We start from the raw sequence: 18251 nt of genomic DNA on the forward strand, positions 1-18251 counted from the left end.
AATTTTTATTTGATCTTTCTGGGTAGTGATCAATCACATTTGACAGTCCATAGCCAACATACTGTTATACTGATAGAAGATACAGGATGCCCAGCGAGGCATTTTGTGAAACCAAAACATGAGCACATATGACAAGTGCCCTACCAATTTGCACGGGAGTAAAAGATAAAGCAACTCAACTCGTCTTCATGATACACAGAAACAGTAATCATCTTCGGAATGGTATCAGCACTAGCCTGTGAGGTCGTTCACTATGTCCTGCAGAATGGGTCGATTCCCCAATACCGTAGTGCCATTAAACAGCTTCGCACCTGTTTTTGAAGGCATTCGAAGACCCGGGTCTCTCTGTCGGGAGCCAAGAGGGCTCAATGGATCACGGGAAGAATTCGAACAAGGTGACTTCTTCTTGGCCGATGGGCTGGTATTCTTGGTCTTTACTTTGCCATGGGCAGAGCCGGGTGGTCTGGCCGTGCCAGGAGACATGAATTGTGACTGTATGGGCCAGGAAGGAAAGACATGCTTGTCTACCGCGCCACTCGGCAAGTTGTAGACCCAGTCCTTGCCTTCAACCAGACGAATGTATTTGCGGAGGAGGTCATTGCCGTCACGGAGAGTAGACCTGCTACCGACCACGAGGAGTTTGGTCTGGGCGCGGGTGAACGCAACGTTGACACGACGCCAGTCGCGTAAGAGCTCGCCAACATTGTTCTCGGCATTACTACGGACGCAGCTCAGAATCACGACTTCCTTGTCTCGGCCTTGGAACTTGTCCGTGGTGTGCATTTCCAGGTCGGGGGTGTAGCGTCGCAGGCTCTGGCGGAGAAGCGAGAGTTGACTGCGGTAGAAAGTAATTACACCAATATTGCGTGCGGGAATGCCGCAAGCGATGAACGATTCCACTAATTGTGAGCAGAGGAACACCTCCATGTGATTTACCACACGATTACCTTGTGCTATCTCGAGTGCTACAGGGCCAATGGGGTCGGTGTTCACCAAGCGCGTCTTTGCAGATGGCTCTAGCAAGTCCCGCAGCCAGCAAGGGCTATCGGGACTACCAGGACATGTCTCTCGTTGTGTCAGGGGATAGCCTTTTTCTTCGGCGTGATATTGTTTGAGAGAATTCATGTTGGGGATATCCAAAGATCGGGCTGCTACTTGCGGTGTGCCGCATTTGAGACGGCCGGAGTAGATCAGAGTGTTGGAGAGTAACATTATTTCCTCACACATGCGGTATTGATGCTCCAGGTTGACAACTGAATTCGGTTGTGCATCTGAGAGCAGTTTGAATAGACTGACATCCAACCCACCTTCCTGCGCCCCCTTGTTCTGTACAAGCGGTGGTAGTTGGAAGTGGTCGCCGACGAGAATAAACGTTCTTGCCATACGAATCGGGCCAAGACAGACTGGGAGTGTAATCTGTGAGGCCTCGTCGACAATGCAATAGTCGAAGATGCGATGATTGAAAATGTTGTGGTTGACTCCTAGGCAAGTCGTAGCTACAACTTGAGGTTTCTCATAGGAATCTTTGAGCTCTTCAATGGTCGACTTGGGGATTGCGGCAAGGTCGGCGAAGTTTTGCACATCCGGATGAACTTTGGCAGTCGCACCAATACGCAGCACGCGAATATTGTCATCTTGAATCTTCAACAAGATATTATCAACTGCGGTATGGGTGTAAGAGGTAAGAAGAACGCTTTTGCCTTGAGCGACAAGGGCCCGAATGATCTGGGCGATGGTGGTTGTTTTTCCAGTGCCAGGCATTCCGAGGACAAGAGCATAGTCTTTGGCCCTCATCACTTTGTCAATGGCTTGCCTCTGGTCAACATTGAGATTCATCGTGTTAGAGAGAGCATAAGCCGTTGAAGTCGTCTTAAAGGCGGGCGCTTGGCCCTCGACAATGAGCCGTCTTAATTGCCTTGCTTGAAACAAGTCTTTATCCATCATACAGATAAGGTTGTTTCGAACAATGGCCATGCCGTTGCTGAACTCGTCTTTGTCGATCCGATAAACAAGTTGTTCATCGGGGTCTTCCAGAGGAGCGGGATCTTCTTTGCCAACCTCCATAATGCCCCTGAACGACTGGTTTTTGCTTTCATCGAATCCAGCCGTCCGTGATCTTGCATTGTGGAGTTTCCGGTCTACAGCGACCTTGATGTGCGATGAACTGATGTGCACAACATATCCATTGGCGAGGGCGAAATGGCCCTTCTCATCAGAGATAACAATCGGTTCTCCGAGGGAAATTTGAGATTCCGCAAAGGAGAAACCGGTAGGGGGGTGACGTTTGACGAAGGTATAGTGATAGCGATTAATCTTTGTTGTTGTGTTCTCCTCGTACACCGATCTCGTATCAATGATAACGTCGCCAAAGCAGCGGCCAAGGGCCTCTCGCTCATTGCTCAGCAATGTCCATAACTCTCGTCGGAACTTGACCAAATTTCCTTCTTCTTTAGTCAGAAGTCCATCCCATTTCCGGAAAAAGTCTCGATCGCCATCGTTCAAATGACTGACTGAAGTATCAAAGTCTTCGCCAAGTGCGCTTGTCTCGCCATCGCCGTCTTCAGTGAGCTTGTGGTAGATGAGGCAAGGGGTCTTAGCATAGCATCGCGTACACTGACGCGGCTTCTTTAGCATCGGTGGAAGCTGGTCTCTATCGCGGATGTATCCAGATAAATTGTTCCGGACTTGAATCATCTGGAGAAGCTCGTGTCGAATAGCACGAATGCTAAGAGTTTTGGTTAATTCCACATAGTAGAGAAGCCCGAATCTGACATCGACATCTACCACGTGTTAACAACTGATTAAGAAAGCAATCTAGCGTTAAAACATTGAAAAGAAAAACCCACCATAGCGATCTGACATGAGCAGAGTGTAAAGGGCTGTCTGAGCTCTATGTGCCATGTTTGTATCCCTTCGTCCAGTTTTCAGTTCTAGTGGAACCACCAGAGTCTTCTCGCTTGTTCCTTCACGACAAACAATCTGCACAGTCGCATCGATGTTGCCTTTTAGTCCATACATTGGGGACCAGATGTGCTCCTCTACCTCTAGCAATTTGTTGATACTCAGGTTGAGTTTAGAGCTGTTTCGGTCATCAACCATGGATTTGTCCTATTGACGTTATTAGCGATGTCACTTGGTCAATAAAGGTAACATGTCAGTGCTGAGGCATACCTGCGGTTTAACATGAAGAAAAGTATCTGCCCAGTCAAGGAGAGCGGGGATTCTACTCATGATGTACTCAACAGCTTCAGGAATACTCATTTGAATCGAGTACAACTCTTCGATGTGCCTTCCCATAACAACCTCAACCAAAGATCTCAGCGAATCCATATCCCATTTATTTGCTTGGAGGGCTTCTTGAAAGACTTCGTGGAAGAATATGCCGAACGCTTGCGGCCTCTCGATTGCGCCGATGACCTTCACTCGATCTTGGAGGACGGCTCGCCGCTGACACTCAGTTGAGTCTGCCACGACCGTAGCAGATATGAGATGATCAGGGTGGAGAATGATCATGTTATTAACGTTATCCACAACGCATTGGCCGCTGGCATCGAAGTCTCCTACGAGGTGGACGAACGATTCCTTGCTAGAGGGGGTATCGACCCATGACTCTCGCAGAATGATAACCTTGCGAGCACGAGTTTTCTCATCTTCAACGAGCAGGACCTGCATTCAAAGTCAGCGGAGATTTTATAGTCGAAATAAGGGCACTTGTGTCTAACCTGCTCTGGCTGGGTACGTCCTTTTGAAGTAATATACGTGCTCTCCGCAACATCAACAATTTGGTAACGTTTGATAGCTTGTCGACCTTTGAAGTTCTATTGTTTTGATTGTCTTAGCATATATTTATAGATAATCCAAATTAAGAGTGACAAACGTAAGCTGGTCCTGCTTCATCCGCTTGCTTCATAGTTTGCTCGATAGCCTCAAGATCGAAATCATCGTCGAACTCATCATCCGATGATACCAAATCAGGCTTGACCGTCGCCGTTGTTGCAAGCGATTTTGTGTCGGAAATACTGCCATTGACAGGTAGTTTTATCGCATTTTGCTTCTTCACAGGTTCTTCGGTGGTGATTGGATTTGGCACATTGACTAGATCGGGCTTCTGATCACACTTTGCAAGAATTTCCTGCAGATTGCCCGAAAAATTGTCGTAATCGTCTTCAAAGTCATCGAACTCATCATCTTTTGTTTCACTATGCGTTGTGTTGTAAGAAATGGAAGGTTTGCTGTCGGGCACTGGATTTTCTAGAGGCTCCCATGGGTGAGAATGCTCTGCAGCAAGGGCAGCCCAGCTAGAAGCCCCCAGAGAAGCAGCCCCAATAGATGCACGCGGTGGCTCAACAAATGGATCTGCGGATGCATCAGCTAAGTCCATGAGGTCTTGATCTATGTCATCATCTCCGAAGTCCGAAGATGATTCTTGAAGCACAGGCATTTGCCCACATCTGCTCTTTTCAAGCAGCACTGCGCACGGAGCTTCATTGGAGTCCTCCGTATCTTCGAGAATCGTGTGATCCTTGGTGGGAGAAGACGAGCGACACCTACGCGCATCCATATGCTGACGTAGAGGCGAAGAGCCAGGTGGACCCATGTCGGCAGGGGCCAGATGTATACTCTTCTCAATCTTCTCCATGAGATAGTGTATCCTTGAGGATTTTGGTTTCCCAGATTCAACGTTGCTGCTAGTTCTTTGAAACGCACCACGGCTGGCACTGCTATCGAGCTTGTTGATCCGCCGTCGTTTTGCCCGAGAGGTAGGGAATTCTGTCGTGCAGCTGATGGCACGTCTCAGCCCCGAAGACTCTCGGTTGGGTCTGACGGAGGCTGGTGTTTGGGGCGAAGAAGAAAGGAGGTTCGCGAGCCGGGGTGGAGGAAGATCGTCCGCGCCATCAGCCATGTTTTTATCTATGTAGTTATTCCACAATTCTGCAGCCATATCATGTTGCGGGGTCTTTAATAGTGCTTGTAGCGATTGGAGGTCGAGGGTTTCTTTTTGACCTTTCTTCTTGTTCGCGTTTGAGGGAGACCCAGCAGAGGAAGAACTGTGCCGACGCTTCCTTCGGCGACCTGCTGGTGTTTGGGAAGATGGATTGGAACTGGCGGGCACATGCTGCCAAATTACATGCTCGACGGGTGTGACTTCAGGCCCCGGGGCGGGATCAAATGAATCTTCAGCATTGCTGATCAAGTCGGCTAAAGGTATTCGGTTTCCCGGCGTTTGGGGGCATTCTTTAATCGGCTTTGTTTCTGGTGGGTGAGCTTCGTGAGGCGGGAGGTTGCCCTTTTCAATTGACGTTTGCATCAGCTCTGTCACACCGTTGGATCCCGATTTATGGTTTTCTTTAGTCCCATGAATTGATCCCGTCGCGCCATTCGAGTTGGTATCTGCAGGGACTATGTCGTCTTTGTAGCGAAATGAATTCAATTTCGTGCGTGAATTTGAAGAAATAGGATATGCATTGTTTGTAGCCATTGACTCGGGATGGATATATCCAATGACGCGGTCAAAATTGGTAAAGATACATTCCGCAGCAAGCTTCAGAATGAGAATGTCAAAATTGGAGATGGATCCATGGGTTCAACAATAAAACTTACCAGCCAAAGAGAGTATACAATTTTTGAATTGTTTTATTTGGTCGTGTACATGAAAGGATGAGATGAGTGGCGAGTCCAGCGCCCTGTTAGCAACATCGAGGGGATGAGTTGTGATAAGAACGCGTCGCGCGTGTAGTGGTGACACCTATTTTATAAGGCAGCATGATAATTTGCCTGAATTACCGGGTGTAAAAGCGGACAACGAAAATCGCCCAAAATGTACTAGTGCGATGACTGGACAGCTTCCCGGTCTTTTACGGCTTCAACATCAACCCGCTAAAACACCCCTCCGCTCCTCCTGTAAGAGGCACCATATCAATTGAGACTGCTCTTACCGCCTAGATTGCCAAGGCGACTTACTTTGGGCCTTGTGACCCCTACCAATCTCTCGCCAATATTTCTTCAATTGATCTCAACCCTCCCTCAACCCCGTCAAGATGATTGCCCGGCCATTGTCGCACACCCTCCGGGCGCGCTGTTTGCTCCGCAAGCCACAAAACACCCAGGCCTTCTCAAGCAGACCTAGTCTCCGTGCTGCTGATCACGGCGACCACTACGATCCCCCCACCGGGTGGCTGTTCGGTATCAAGCCCGGTCAGAAATACGTGAAGGAAGGCTGGGAGAACATCTGGTACTATGGCTTCATCGGAAGCTTTGTGGTCGCTGGCGTCGCATACGTTTTCAAGCCGGACACTTCGTATGTGCAATGAGCTCCTTCCCCTGCTTAGCGCCTCGCCTTTCATACTGAGGCCTCTGCTCATCCCACAACTGAAACACTGACCATTGCCATAGTATACAAACATGGGCTCTTGAAGAGGCCCGACGGAGACTGGAAGCCGAGGGCATCCTGGAGGACCCCGATAAGGCGAAGAAATAAGCGTTGAATTTGTACACTGTACATAGAGATCGGAGAGTGATTATTTCGGTTTATGCCTGTACTACCTGTGACGGCAGATATGATGTTCCGGTCTCGTTATTAGACAGGTTTTCTCTTTTTTGCATGCTCATTCAATTTCGTTTGTTCCCTGCTGTACTACTTCCATACTTTTCCCAAAGTTGTTTTTTGTCGTGTTGGTTATACGTGCTCTGGTAACAAAAAATCCCTTATAATTCAGAGAAGATCATGAGAAGATCTATGTATTTACAGCATGCAATCTTCTGGAATAGATGACCAGAATAAAAGAAAATTCGGAGCAAAATACACTTAGACAATATCCTCCTTGTTGGTCGGTCACTTGAGATTATCAAATCTCTGGATAAAGATCATTCCTCCGAAGCAGTGGCATCTCACGCCGAATTTTTGCCACAAGGTCAAGATCAATTTCGGCAGTCGCGATTTGGGGCGTCACGTATTCGTCTCCCAGACTTGCTACAATATCACCCCAGGGATCGATGATGACTGAATGGCCATAGCTTCGTCGTTTCTCATTGTGGGGGCCTGCCTGGGCCGCTGCGATCACATATGACTGGGTCTCGATAGCTCTCGCTCGGAGCAACGACTCCCAATGGGCTTTGCCTGTCGGCACAGTGAAAGCTGACGGGTATGTGATAATTTCGGCATTCTGTCGCCTCAAGGCTAGACTGATCTCTGGGAAGCGCAACTAGAGAGCGGACGGATGTATGAGTAAGGGGTTGAACCAAATGAGGTACAGCACAAGGCAAGCCTGTGACTCAATACATACATCGAAGCAGATACTCAACCCAACACGCCCTATGGGCGTGTCAAATGGCCTTGGAATCTGTTGCCCCGGCTGGACGCTCCTTTAAACCACATTCGGCATTAGCAATGTACTGGGTTTTGTCAACCCTGGTGCCCAAAAGCTTACGCGCTTTCCTTCAGAACAGGTCCATCTTTGATATCAACATCAAATAAATGGACTTTCTGATAGCTTTGGGTAATGACTCCTTGGTCATTGATCCATATCGATAAATTCTTAAGCCTGCTTTCAGAGGCCACTTCATGGATCCCCACGTTGATATGTATTTTCTCCCGAGCTGCGTCCTGCTGCAGAGTTGTAACAAAGCTATTTCTTTCTTGGGAGTGGGCAAGAGCGTACGATTGCTCTGCTGAAGATGCAATATAGTCTGAGGCCTCGGGAAGAAACAGTACCTGACGGATATGAGCTACTGTAGCTTGTTCCAAAATATATATATTCTAACCTTAGCACCTGTAGCAGCAGCCTTTCGAACCAGTTCCTGGCATTGGGCAAGATTAGAAGTTATGCTAGCATTCGAGCATAGCTGCCCCACGGCCTAGATTGGGACGGATAGTCAGTCAAACGGGTTCCCATTCAATGGTTAGAAAACTTACCGCGAGAACCATTATGCCTAGATCGAAAGAGCAAGCTCGGGAAAGCGTAGAATTGAGTTTATAAAAGGAGAATTCGTCTTTATAAAGCATTCAAATGGCATCATTTGACGCCAAGGCGGGGAGTATTTGGGAATATTTATACGGCTTATGTAATTATGCAAAATTACGTTAGCTTAGATCCGGACCCGCTGTACAGCGATAACCATTCTTGCCGCAAAGACTCGCACCTCCAATCTTCGAAAAAAAAGACACCTTTTAACAGCAACTACCAGAGGTGGAACCTTGTTGCTACAATGAAGAGTTTAAGGAGAGACTTGTCTTCCAACCCGCAGGCAGCAAATGTCACCAGCAAAGTCTTCGTCCGGTCCACAAAAAGTGGAAAGGTGCAAAAGATTGTCCGCGAGCTTTATTTGAGAGAGGACATTCCCTGTTCTTCTAAGCTTTGCTCACAATGTCCGACTACCGCACCGGCCGACGCTAATGGAAACAGTAAGGATACAATTCATGGTAGTATTGAAGCCATTGCTAATGTGAAGCAGTTGCGCCGTTCATTCTGTCTGATCGCCCCGCTGGCACGACAGCTTTCCCCCGAGGCCACTACCTTGTTCCCGATACTAATGCGCTGTTGAATGGAATGGATCTTTTTGAGCACACTGGGGCTTTTTATGACGTAATTGTCCTCCAAACCGTCCTGGAGGAACTCAGAAACCGATCACTTCCACTCTACAACCGTCTTCTTGCCTTGGTCAAGTCAGATGAAAAGCGCTTCTACCTTTTCTTCAACGAGTTCCGTCGTGAAACCCATGTTAGGAGAGGCCCAGAAGAAACTATCAACGACAGAAATGACCGTGCTGTCCGCCTGGTCGCAAGCTGGTATGGGTCTCATCTGCAACAATCGGCAAAGAAAGGAAAGAAAGAAAGGTCGATTCCAGCGATTGTTGTCATAACTGATGACAAGGAGAATCTGCGCAAGTCTAAGGAAGAAGGTATTACTGCCTTGTCCCTATCCGACTATGTTTCTGGCTTGGAGGGGTCGGAGATGCTGCTAGATATGATCAGCGAGTCAAAGGATGCACGAGACGCTAAAGAAGCAGCTCGTGGAGAACTCTTCTATCCCGCATACTACACCATGTCGAAGCTCACGACTGGATTACGAGCCGGGACTTTGCACCAAGGTGTATTCAATGTTTCGCCCTACAACTACTTGGAAGGCTCCGTCAAAACCGGGGCTTTCGATAAGCCGCTCCTTATTCTAGGACGGGATAACAGCAACCGTGCTATTGCTGGTGATTCTGTCGTCGTTGAAATTTTGCCACAGGACCAATGGAAGAGTCCCTCAACAAAGATTGTGGACGAAGAGGCTGTCACCCGCAATGATAATCCTGACACCGAGGAATCCGAAGCTGTAGTGACAGACAGGGAACGCAAAGCTCTCCAGGAGGAAGTGAAGAAGGCCCATGGCAAAAACTCAGAAGGCAAACCGCAGCCTACTGCCAAGGTTGTTGGTGTTGTCAAACGCGGGTGGCGCCAATATGTCGGTCATGTTGATTCGAACTCTACCGGCTCACAATCCTCCGGTCGACGCCAACAAAATGTCTTCCTTTTGCCAATGGACAAGCGGATTCCGAAGATCAGAGTACGCACAAGACAGGCCAACGATCTACTCGGCCAGCGTATTCTTGTCACTATCGATGCTTGGGACCGGGATTCTCGGTACCCAACTGGTCACTTTATCCGTTCCCTGGGAGAGCTGGAAACTAAGGGAGCTGAAACCGAGGCTCTCCTCCTCGAATACGATGTGCAATACAAGCCTTTCCCCAAATCCGTCCTAGACTGCCTTCCTGCCGAAGGCCATGATTGGAAGGTGCCTGCGTCGAAGGAACATAAAGGATGGAACGGCCGGAGAGATCTTCGTGACTTGCTTGTTTGCAGTATTGACCCCCCTGGCTGCCAGGATATTGACGATGCGCTCCATGCGCGCCTTCTACCGAACGGCAACTACGAAGTTGGTGTCCACATTGCCGATGTATCGCACTTTGTCAAGCCCAACAACCCAATGGATCTCGAGGCTAGTGTCCGCGGAACTACGGTTTATCTTGTCGATAAGCGTATCGATATGCTTCCACACCTTCTTGGAACTGACCTGTGCTCACTCAAACCCTATGTTGAGAGATACGCCTTCTCCGTTCTGTGGGAGATGACTCCCGATGCAGAGATTGTGTCTTCTGATTTCACCAAGTCAGTCATTCGCTCTCGAGAGGCATTCAGTTACGAGCAAGCCCAGCTGCGCATCGATGATAAATCTTCACAGGATGAATTGACTAACAGTATGCGCAACCTCCTGAAGTTTTCTAAGATTCTTCGTCAAAAGCGTATGGACGCTGGTGCCCTGAATCTTGCTTCTCCGGAGGTACGCATCGAGGCTGGAGATGACGAAAGTGGTGATCCTTTGACAGACGTCAAGACCAAGGCGATGCTTGATACCAACAGCTTGGTCGAGGAGTTCATGCTTCTCGCCAATATTTCGGTCGGTTCAAAGGTTTATGAGTCCTTCTCACAGACAGCCTTGCTGCGTCGACACGCCACTCCCCCGCCCCAAAACTTCGAGGATCTCACCAATCAATTGTCTAAGAAACGGAACATGGAACTCGATGTCTCAAGCTCAAGAGCTCTGGCGGACTCTTTGGATCGTTGTGTTGATCCCAAGAACCCATTTTTCAACACTCTGGTCCGCATCCTGGCAACACGTTGCATGACTTCTGCCGAATACTTCTGCGCTGGTGCCTTTACCGAATCAGAATTCCGTCACTACGGTCTTGCCTCACCCATCTACACCCACTTCACTTCACCCATTCGTCGATACGCCGATCTGATGGTTCACCGACAATTGGCTTCTGCTATTGGATATGAGGGTGAGGATGGACACGCCGTCATTGAGGGTGTCTGCACACGCAACAAACTCGAAGACATTTGTCGCAACATCAACGTCCGTCATCGCAATGCACAGTTCGCCGGCCGCGCAAGTATCGAGTATTACGTGGGTCAGGCTCTGAAGGCGCGCGGAGAAAAGATGGCTACCGACGGTGTTGACGCAGGTATCGAGGAAGAAGGGTATGTGATGCGTGTGTTTGAAAACGGTGTTGTCATCTTCGTACCTCGCTTCGGTATTGAGGGTGTTGTCCGCTTGGAAGACTTCGTCTTGCCCGGTGAATCTGGAGCTCGCTCTGTCTCCGAGCGACGCGAGCTGGCTCCTCATCGCACCACCGACTTCGATAGCGAGGAGTACACTCTTCGCGTGGAAGAAAAGGGCAACTCAGACAAAGGACGGGGTGTGAAGGTCGAGCTTTTCCAAAAGGTTCGTGTCAATGTCAGCTCCGTCAAGGAAGAAGGCCGTGGTGCCGGCAAGAGAAGGGTTCGAATTTTGATCCTTGAGGCATGAGCTACAAACTACAAGCATGTATTTTACAAATTTTGTGCCAAGTAAAAATGGCGTTCAAATCAAATAACGACAAAGGATGATTTTTTTGGGTCATCTCTAATTCATTTCGTATCATGTGAAACCCGCAGGTAAATTTCCGCCGGATCATTTCTGTCGTCATTGTTTGAGTGTCGCTTCATTTCCAGTTCTAGAAGGTTAGGGACTCGTCTTCAGAAGGCACAATGAGTTGAGTATAACGCCCTCTCCTGTTTTTTTGTTGTCTCTTCTCTGCTTTCACCCTCTCGTGCCCAGGTGGGTTTCTTGATTTCAAAGATATGTTCAACAACCCTTGGAAGCAAACCCGTAGATATATAGATATATAGACATTATAGTTGATGCAAATTCTTAACTTTTCCATGTATATACTCAGCACAATGCTAGCAGTATGCAAACTTAAATATTCAGACCCGCTTCATGGCAACCATTCTGCGGATCAAACCGACGGGAGCCCACAATTGAGCATCAGTTTCAGCAGGATCCGAATCCCGAGGATTATCCACAGGAGAGCCATTCTTCTCCATTTCACCAAGAGTTCTTGTCAAAGGGGTAGCATGCACAATCGCGTCACGGCGCTGCGCACGCTCCACCTCGCCGACTTTCCAACCGCGGACAAGCCAGAGGCACAGTGAGGCACCAACGTACATGAACCCAGTAAATATTTGAACACGCAGATAGGAAGTGCCACCACCCGTGGTGGAACTGCGGAGCTGAAGGGCAATGGCTTCGGAGACGGTACATGGGGAAACAAGCATGAGCCAAGTAATGCTCAAACCAGAAGGAAGGTCCCTGATACCAATAATTTCCGCCAGCACAGGGGATACAGTAGCCCAGTACGTACCCGAAACAGTGCCAACCAAAACGGCAAAGAAGCACACCACGCCCATACTATCAGCAAAGGTCCAGATCACCAGGCAGAACAGGCCACAGAGAAAGGTGAGGAAAGTGGCAATATTGATGCGACCCAGCCGATCACTAAACATGCCAACACACGGACGGCCAAGGCCTTGCCCGAGGTTAAGTAGCGCGGAGACAATACTCCCCTGGTGTGAGGAAAGACCAACAGAGAGGGCGAAATTGGCAACGCTAAACAGTAGCGCAACATAACCGAGCATGCTGAAGACTCCCCATCCTAAAAAGAGCAGGAACTCAGGACGACGCAGGAGAGGCAGATGGAAGGCCGTGAACCTACTACCAACCGCCTTGTTGCGGTCTCGGAGGAGATTACAGCAGACCAAGTTCACGACGCAGGAGATGATGCCCAGAATGCGGAATGCCCAGCCCAGGCCATAGCGCGGGATAATAGCACCCACGGCGAGGGAGTATATCAGACCACCGAGACCAGACCCGGCGGCTGTGATGCCCATGGCTACACTGCGGCGCTTTTCGAACCATTGCGGGGCGATTCCGACGCTGCCCACGAAGAGAAAGCCCATACCCCAACCGAAACATACACCTTGGCTGAGGAAGATGTGCCATTTCAAGGTCGCGAAGGAAGAACCGATTAAGGAGAGCGTTTCGAAGAAAACGCCGAGATTGAGTACGAAGCGTGTGCCCCATCTGTGGATGAAATGTGTGGCTAGTGGTGCTACTAGAAGTGCACAGGAGATACTTAATCCGCCCGTAAAAGCGTAGGAAAGGGCTGATGTATTTGGGAATACATTGTGTGAGAGATAGTAACTCAGGAAGACTCCGTAGCTCTGTATATGCTGGTTAGTAAAAAAGGAGGGTTGAAATGTGAAGAATTTTCGACTCACACTGTTGATACCCCAGGTATGCGCATTAATCCAAAAAACACAGGCGACGCAAACCCAGCCATATCCACCATCTGGAGGCACATCGCGCTTGCATTTCTCGTCTTCCTCTGCGTCGAGTGGTGGTTCTGAGTGAGGATGAAGCTTTTGCTCTTGTTTTGCGGCTTCTCGATCCAGGTCATCTTGATGGGATCGAATTATGTCAATTGGCGCATTATCCGCCATGGTTAGGCCGCAATCTGGCTCGCAGACTTGTTTCCTTTTGATATAAAGCAAAATTGAGTGCCTTGACCGAAACCGATTACCGTTTCCGTCCCATGGGTAGATAGATTATGGTAGAAAGATGAAGATCCAAAAACAAGTTGAAACAAAACGAAACCTAGACTAACCAAAAATCGAGGAAACAATGCACATTAATTGATCGGAAAAATATTGGTCATAAATTGGAGATGTCGGACTATATGCCGAATTTTCACATCACTAGGTACGGAGTAACTACTTTGATCGTATACAGGAAAGATGCCCGGGGTCAACCTCGTGGTTTGTTATCTACAAGAAATTCGGCGAGATTAGACCAATGAACGAAGGCCGTAACCGTTGGAAATTCCACGAGGGTAGCCCTGTGCAGGGGTCAGTCCTTCTAGACGTGCCCCCAGCGCTGCTTGGCTGTGGGGTCTCTGTGCCGAGAAGCCGGAGAGAAGAGGTGCGGGAGTTATAGGATCTGGGGTTATCCTGTATATATCACTAATTATACATGGGAAACTATTGGATGAGATTGAGCTTATTTAGAGGACATAGGGCTGATACATCAAACATCAATTCTACATATTTTACATCCTTACATATAGTCATAGTACAATAACTATGTACTTAACTGTTTTATAGTACTCCGTACTTCTTGTGGACTTCTATTCAGATTAGTCATCCGTCGCGAGGCAACGAGTGTTGTCCCCCAAAACATTGGGCGCTAGCCAACTCAGACAATCATAGATCGCAGCTAAACTATTCTCATCTTAGTTCTTTTGCGTAACTTCTTTTGTATCTTAAATGTGACTCAAAACATCCTTGCAATTATGCATAAACATACTGCTCAACGAAAGGTCTCTCCTCCCGGCCCATCCTTCATGTCCAATGATCAAGTGGGTAAGTGGTAGATGGTGACCGTGTTGAAGGGGCAATTGTTATTAACACGCGTCTCAACAGCAACATACTTGAAGGACTTACGGGCAAATCGCCCAGCTCGTCCGACCGGCTCACGACCATACCCAGGCAGAGCAGTCGCCTCGACAACTGACTTGCCCGATAATCTGCCACCAAGGGCATCCTCGGCTTTTTCCATGCACAGTCCAGTCGAAGATGAAATTGAAGATCATTCCCGCTCTAGTAGCGCTTTATCTCATCGCCGCACAACCTCTTATGTGCCTGGCGGCGGCGCAATGGGACGTCCTCTAGCTCAAGAGCCCCGCACACACTCAATTCGAAAGAACGTGTTTCCCGCACAAGTGCAATCTCGCACCATTCCCATTCCAGCATCTCCAGCTCTCTCCTATCAAGAAAATGGTCAACGTCGACATGAAAAGGAAGAGGCAAGGTCACTCCGAGATGCCTTGCAGAAAATGGATGTGCAAGACGACGTCGGTCTTCACCAGGCAGCCCAGGACGAGGCCACGGAGCTAGTTTGGATGCATCAGAACCCCGGCAAAGAATTCAAAAACCCATATGCGCCATACCAGAATCCTGATATTAACAGACGCAGTCAGAGTCCTGTCCGAAGTGGCTCGCGTGGACATGGCTCCACTCATAGGTTCAGTCAGTCCACTGGGTCATGTGGATCTTCGGATAGTCACCCCAGCCCCGAGTCTCTTCGCAAACGATCGTCTTTGGCTGGACCTTCGAAGAAGAATCTTAAAGTTAACTTCAAACTACCTGACGAAGAGCCCCCCGTCGAGCCCCCCGCCTCAAAAGCACGCACTGTCAGCAGTGATTCCTCTAAAGGGATATTTAGAAACCCCAATGATCATATTTATGAAGAGCCCGTGGATACCAAAAAGGAGCAAGAAGAGAAGCCTGATTTCTCAAGGTCTGACTCTTCCGCTCTGAAGAACAAGCCGCGCAATGTCCTCGGTCGTGTCCCTAAACCACTTCCTTGGCTGCGAGATAGAGGGACTAACAGCAGTCCCGTATTGGACAAGATCTCGCGGTTTGAAATACATAAGAACCCTCCCACCCAGTCGCGCAATCCCGGATATACTCGAAACGAGAGTACACCTACTCCTCCCCCCGAAGAGTCCAAAGAAGAGCCAGTCCCTACCAGGGAAGGCAAAGAGATCCGTAGTGACGACATTCGGGCAGCCACTAGCAAAAGAAGAGGAGACCGCAGTGAAAAACTTCCGATGCCTTCAGCTGTCAGCGATCGAGTTGGACGTCCAATCGTGAGCTTCGACCAAACCTGGAAACCAGCCGATCAACCAAAACCTGATCGTCCGACCTTGCCCATCATCGAAGTCGCGGCACCAGCCATTGAAGTCTCCGCCCCCTCGATCGAAGTCTCCGAGCCGACTCCCATTCCTGTGATCAATGTCCCGGACATCAAAGTACCGACCATATCCGAGATCGAAGCAACTTCAGAGCAATCGAACAAGCCAGGCAGACCAGCTGCCCAGCCAACAAGGACTAGTCCGACCAAACAAGGATTCCCGAGGCAACCCGCATCTGAATCCCAGAACCGTTGGTACACGCCTTATACCCGATCTGGTGCCCCGACTGCAAGTTGTGAACTGTGCTCCCTGCCGATTTCCGGAAAGATTGTGACGGCTGGCGGGTGTCGATTCCATCCTGAATGTTTCACTTGTTTCCACTGCCACACAGCGCTGGAATGCGTAGCCTTTTACCAGGAGCCCCAGTCTAGCAGAGACGAGAGACTAGCTACCGAGGCCAATGATCATGAAGCCCGTGTACCACGGTTCTACTGCCATCTGGATTTCCACGAAATGTTCAGCCCCCGTTGCAAGAGCTGCAAGACCCCCATCGAAGGAGAGGTAGTCGTGGCATGCGGTGCCGAATGGCACGTCGGCCACTTCTTCTGTGCCGAGTGCGGCGATGTATGTTTATCTCACCCGAAAGTCACCATCTCCATCAACTGACCTTTTCCTTCTCTTTAGCCTTTCAACTCCCAAACGCCCTTCGTTGAAAAAGACGGCTTCGCATGGTGCCTCCATTGCCACTCGCGACGCACTGCGCCCCGTTGCCTGGGCTGCAAGCAACATGTCTTGGATGAAGTTGTCATCACGGCCATTGGTGGCCAGTGGCATGAGCACTGCTTCAACTGCCACGAGTGCGGCGACGGGTTCGGAGCCGAGGGTCGCTTCTTCGTCCGCGAGGGCGAACCAAAGCGAACAGCCAAGGGCCGTGTCATTGGTGGACCGGTACAGCTCGCTATCTGTGAGAGATGTGAAGGGATTCGTCTCAAGGCGCCTGGGATGTGTTGAAATGAGATTTTATCTATCAACCGGGGACTACGACTATGTTTTAACGAGATACTGCTTTATGATAGATTCATGTCTGATGTCGGTGTTTGATTATTTGCATCACTTCATTGTTTTGCGTGTGTTCTACAACCCTATTTTCGGGGTTCTCGGGTGTTTATTGTTGTGATTGTTAGCAAGCGAAGATTGTCAGCGATGTGAAAGAATGGAATTTTGGCGATGCATTTTATTTTAGAAATTTGAGATATGAACAAAACGCCTCTGAACACCTCTTTTGATATATCTACTCCATTCAAGCAGGCCACTCGGGATCCGCCTTGCGTCTGAACACAGCCACAAACTTCTTGCCATTATTACGTGTGACCTTCTTCGATTCCTCGGTTTCGTATTTCATAACCCGCACACAAGGATCGGCATCAACCTCTTCGTCAGAAACTCGCTCGAAAAGATCTTTGCTGCTAGGGGGAGTGGTTCCATCTTCCCGCTGCTCCTCGGGCTGGTTCAAGAAATGCCGCAGAACCCAGTGGTGGTACTCCTCCACATCGGTGATGGTGTACAGCAAGCCGCCGGGTCGTAGGACGAAGGCATACTCGGTGTTCAGGGACTCGGAGACGATGCGTGCCTTGTGCTTGCGCGCCTTGAAGTGTGGGTCTGGGAAGCAGATGAAGATCTTGGAAAGTTGGTGATGCCCAAAGAAGTTGGGAAGGAACTTCATCGTGTTACTGCGGATTGCGGTGATGTTTTCGAAGTTTCCGGGGAAGATTTTGGTAGTGCCGATTTCGTCGTCATTGGCGGGAGCTGCTTCGGATTCTGCGGTTTCAGGCTGCGCAGTTGAGTCTTGGGGTTCGGATGATGTAGATGCACTGGCGGCTCTGTTTTTCAGGCGTTGCTGGTTGCTGCGGAGGGCGTGGATGCGCGAGCTGAGGTACTCGAGCACTGAGATGCGGATTTCCATGCCTGCTTTATGTTAGCCCTGCGTCTATTACGACTGTTCAATGTATGCAAAAAGAAGCATAATTGAGATCTTGCTGCAATACTCACCAACCATCAGCGTATCCGGTAGCAATGGCGCAAGTCCAACCATCAACCCGCCGAAGCCGCATCCGATGTCCACAACCTCGACATCCTTGATCAATTTGCGCGCACCGCTGAGATTCGTCTTCGATGGATCTGGATCCACGAACGCAGGGTAGTGAGAAGACCAATCCATATGCGCAGGGCTTAGAGGACTGTTAGAGCAGATTAGCTACCAGTTCGCGATTGGTCTGGAAATCTTCAAGTCGGGATCAAGCTTGAGAACTCCGGAAAGAGATGAATAGACAAAAGGTCAATCTGCAAAGGAAGAACATACTATTCCAGCCGGTGATCAGAGAAGGGATTCGCATGTGCGCGCTGACGGAAGAATTTCTTCTGCGGCATCTTAACGACGGAGCCATCGTCGCTGGCCTTCTGCTGCGCCTCGAGGTCGCGGCGGTATTCCTCACGCTTAACGCGCTTGGTAGGGGCATTTTGGGCGGTTTGAGGTGTAGCCATTGTAGACTTGGAGAGACTCGTTGTCGAGATCAAAGTCGAGGTCGCGGGGAGGTGACAAAATTGAAGAAAATCGTCCCCCGCTCCGATTGGCT

The 18251-nt window shown here is 49.4% G+C and overlaps 7 protein-coding genes across 7 annotated transcripts; 3 read left to right on the forward strand and 4 right to left on the reverse strand.

Moving 5' to 3' along the window:
* Window positions 1–231: 231 nt before the first annotated feature.
* N7529_003949 (bifunctional ATP-dependent DNA helicase/ssDNA endodeoxyribonuclease DNA2) lies at window positions 232–5479 on the reverse strand (the record flags this gene model as incomplete). Its single annotated transcript, XM_057239476.1, has 5 exons — window positions 232–2780; window positions 2847–3108; window positions 3172–3666; window positions 3723–3818; window positions 3878–5479. 5 exons carry the CDS (start codon window positions 5477–5479, stop codon window positions 232–234), a joined length of 5004 nt encoding a protein of 1667 aa, XP_057098771.1.
* Window positions 5480–6038: 559 nt separating this feature from the next.
* Window positions 6039–6478, forward strand: N7529_003950 (uncharacterized protein; the record flags this gene model as incomplete). Its single annotated transcript, XM_057239477.1, has 2 exons — window positions 6039–6298; window positions 6394–6478. 2 exons carry the CDS (start codon window positions 6039–6041, stop codon window positions 6476–6478), a joined length of 345 nt encoding a protein of 114 aa, XP_057098772.1.
* Window positions 6479–6845: 367 nt separating this feature from the next.
* Window positions 6846–7924, reverse strand: N7529_003951 (carbon-nitrogen hydrolase family protein; the record flags this gene model as incomplete). The annotated part of the gene is made up of 5 exons (XM_057239478.1): window positions 6846–7202; window positions 7284–7362; window positions 7428–7711; window positions 7762–7854; window positions 7913–7924. The coding sequence occupies 5 exons, from the start codon at window positions 7922–7924 to the stop codon at window positions 6846–6848; spliced, it is 825 nt and encodes a 274-aa protein (XP_057098773.1).
* Window positions 7925–8205: 281 nt separating this feature from the next.
* N7529_003952 (exosome catalytic subunit DIS3) lies at window positions 8206–11351 on the forward strand (the record flags this gene model as incomplete). Its single annotated transcript, XM_057239479.1, has 2 exons — window positions 8206–8401; window positions 8452–11351. 2 exons carry the CDS (start codon window positions 8206–8208, stop codon window positions 11349–11351), a joined length of 3096 nt encoding a protein of 1031 aa, XP_057098774.1.
* A 440-nt stretch (window positions 11352–11791) lies between these two features.
* N7529_003953 (MCT family MFS transporter) lies at window positions 11792–13366 on the reverse strand (the record flags this gene model as incomplete). The annotated part of the gene is made up of 1 exon (XM_057239480.1): window positions 11792–13366. The coding sequence occupies one exon, from the start codon at window positions 13364–13366 to the stop codon at window positions 11792–11794; it is 1575 nt and encodes a 524-aa protein (XP_057098775.1).
* Window positions 13367–14214: 848 nt separating this feature from the next.
* Window positions 14215–16629, forward strand: N7529_003954 (LIM domain protein; the record flags this gene model as incomplete). The annotated part of the gene is made up of 3 exons (XM_057239481.1): window positions 14215–14284; window positions 14345–16242; window positions 16303–16629. 3 exons carry the CDS (start codon window positions 14215–14217, stop codon window positions 16627–16629), a joined length of 2295 nt encoding a protein of 764 aa, XP_057098776.1.
* Window positions 16630–16918: 289 nt separating this feature from the next.
* trm8 (tRNA (guanine46-N7)-methyltransferase) lies at window positions 16919–18159 on the reverse strand (the record flags this gene model as incomplete). The annotated part of the gene is made up of 3 exons (XM_057239482.1): window positions 16919–17583; window positions 17668–17855; window positions 17978–18159. The coding sequence occupies 3 exons, from the start codon at window positions 18157–18159 to the stop codon at window positions 16919–16921; spliced, it is 1035 nt and encodes a 344-aa protein (XP_057098777.1).
* Window positions 18160–18251: the final 92 nt, after the last annotated feature.

The sequence above is a fragment of the Penicillium soppii genome, assembly GCF_028829465.1.
Source record: "Penicillium soppii strain IBT 18220 chromosome Unknown utg000004l, whole genome shotgun sequence".
NCBI classification, from domain to species: Eukaryota; Fungi; Ascomycota; class Eurotiomycetes; order Eurotiales; family Aspergillaceae; genus Penicillium; species Penicillium soppii.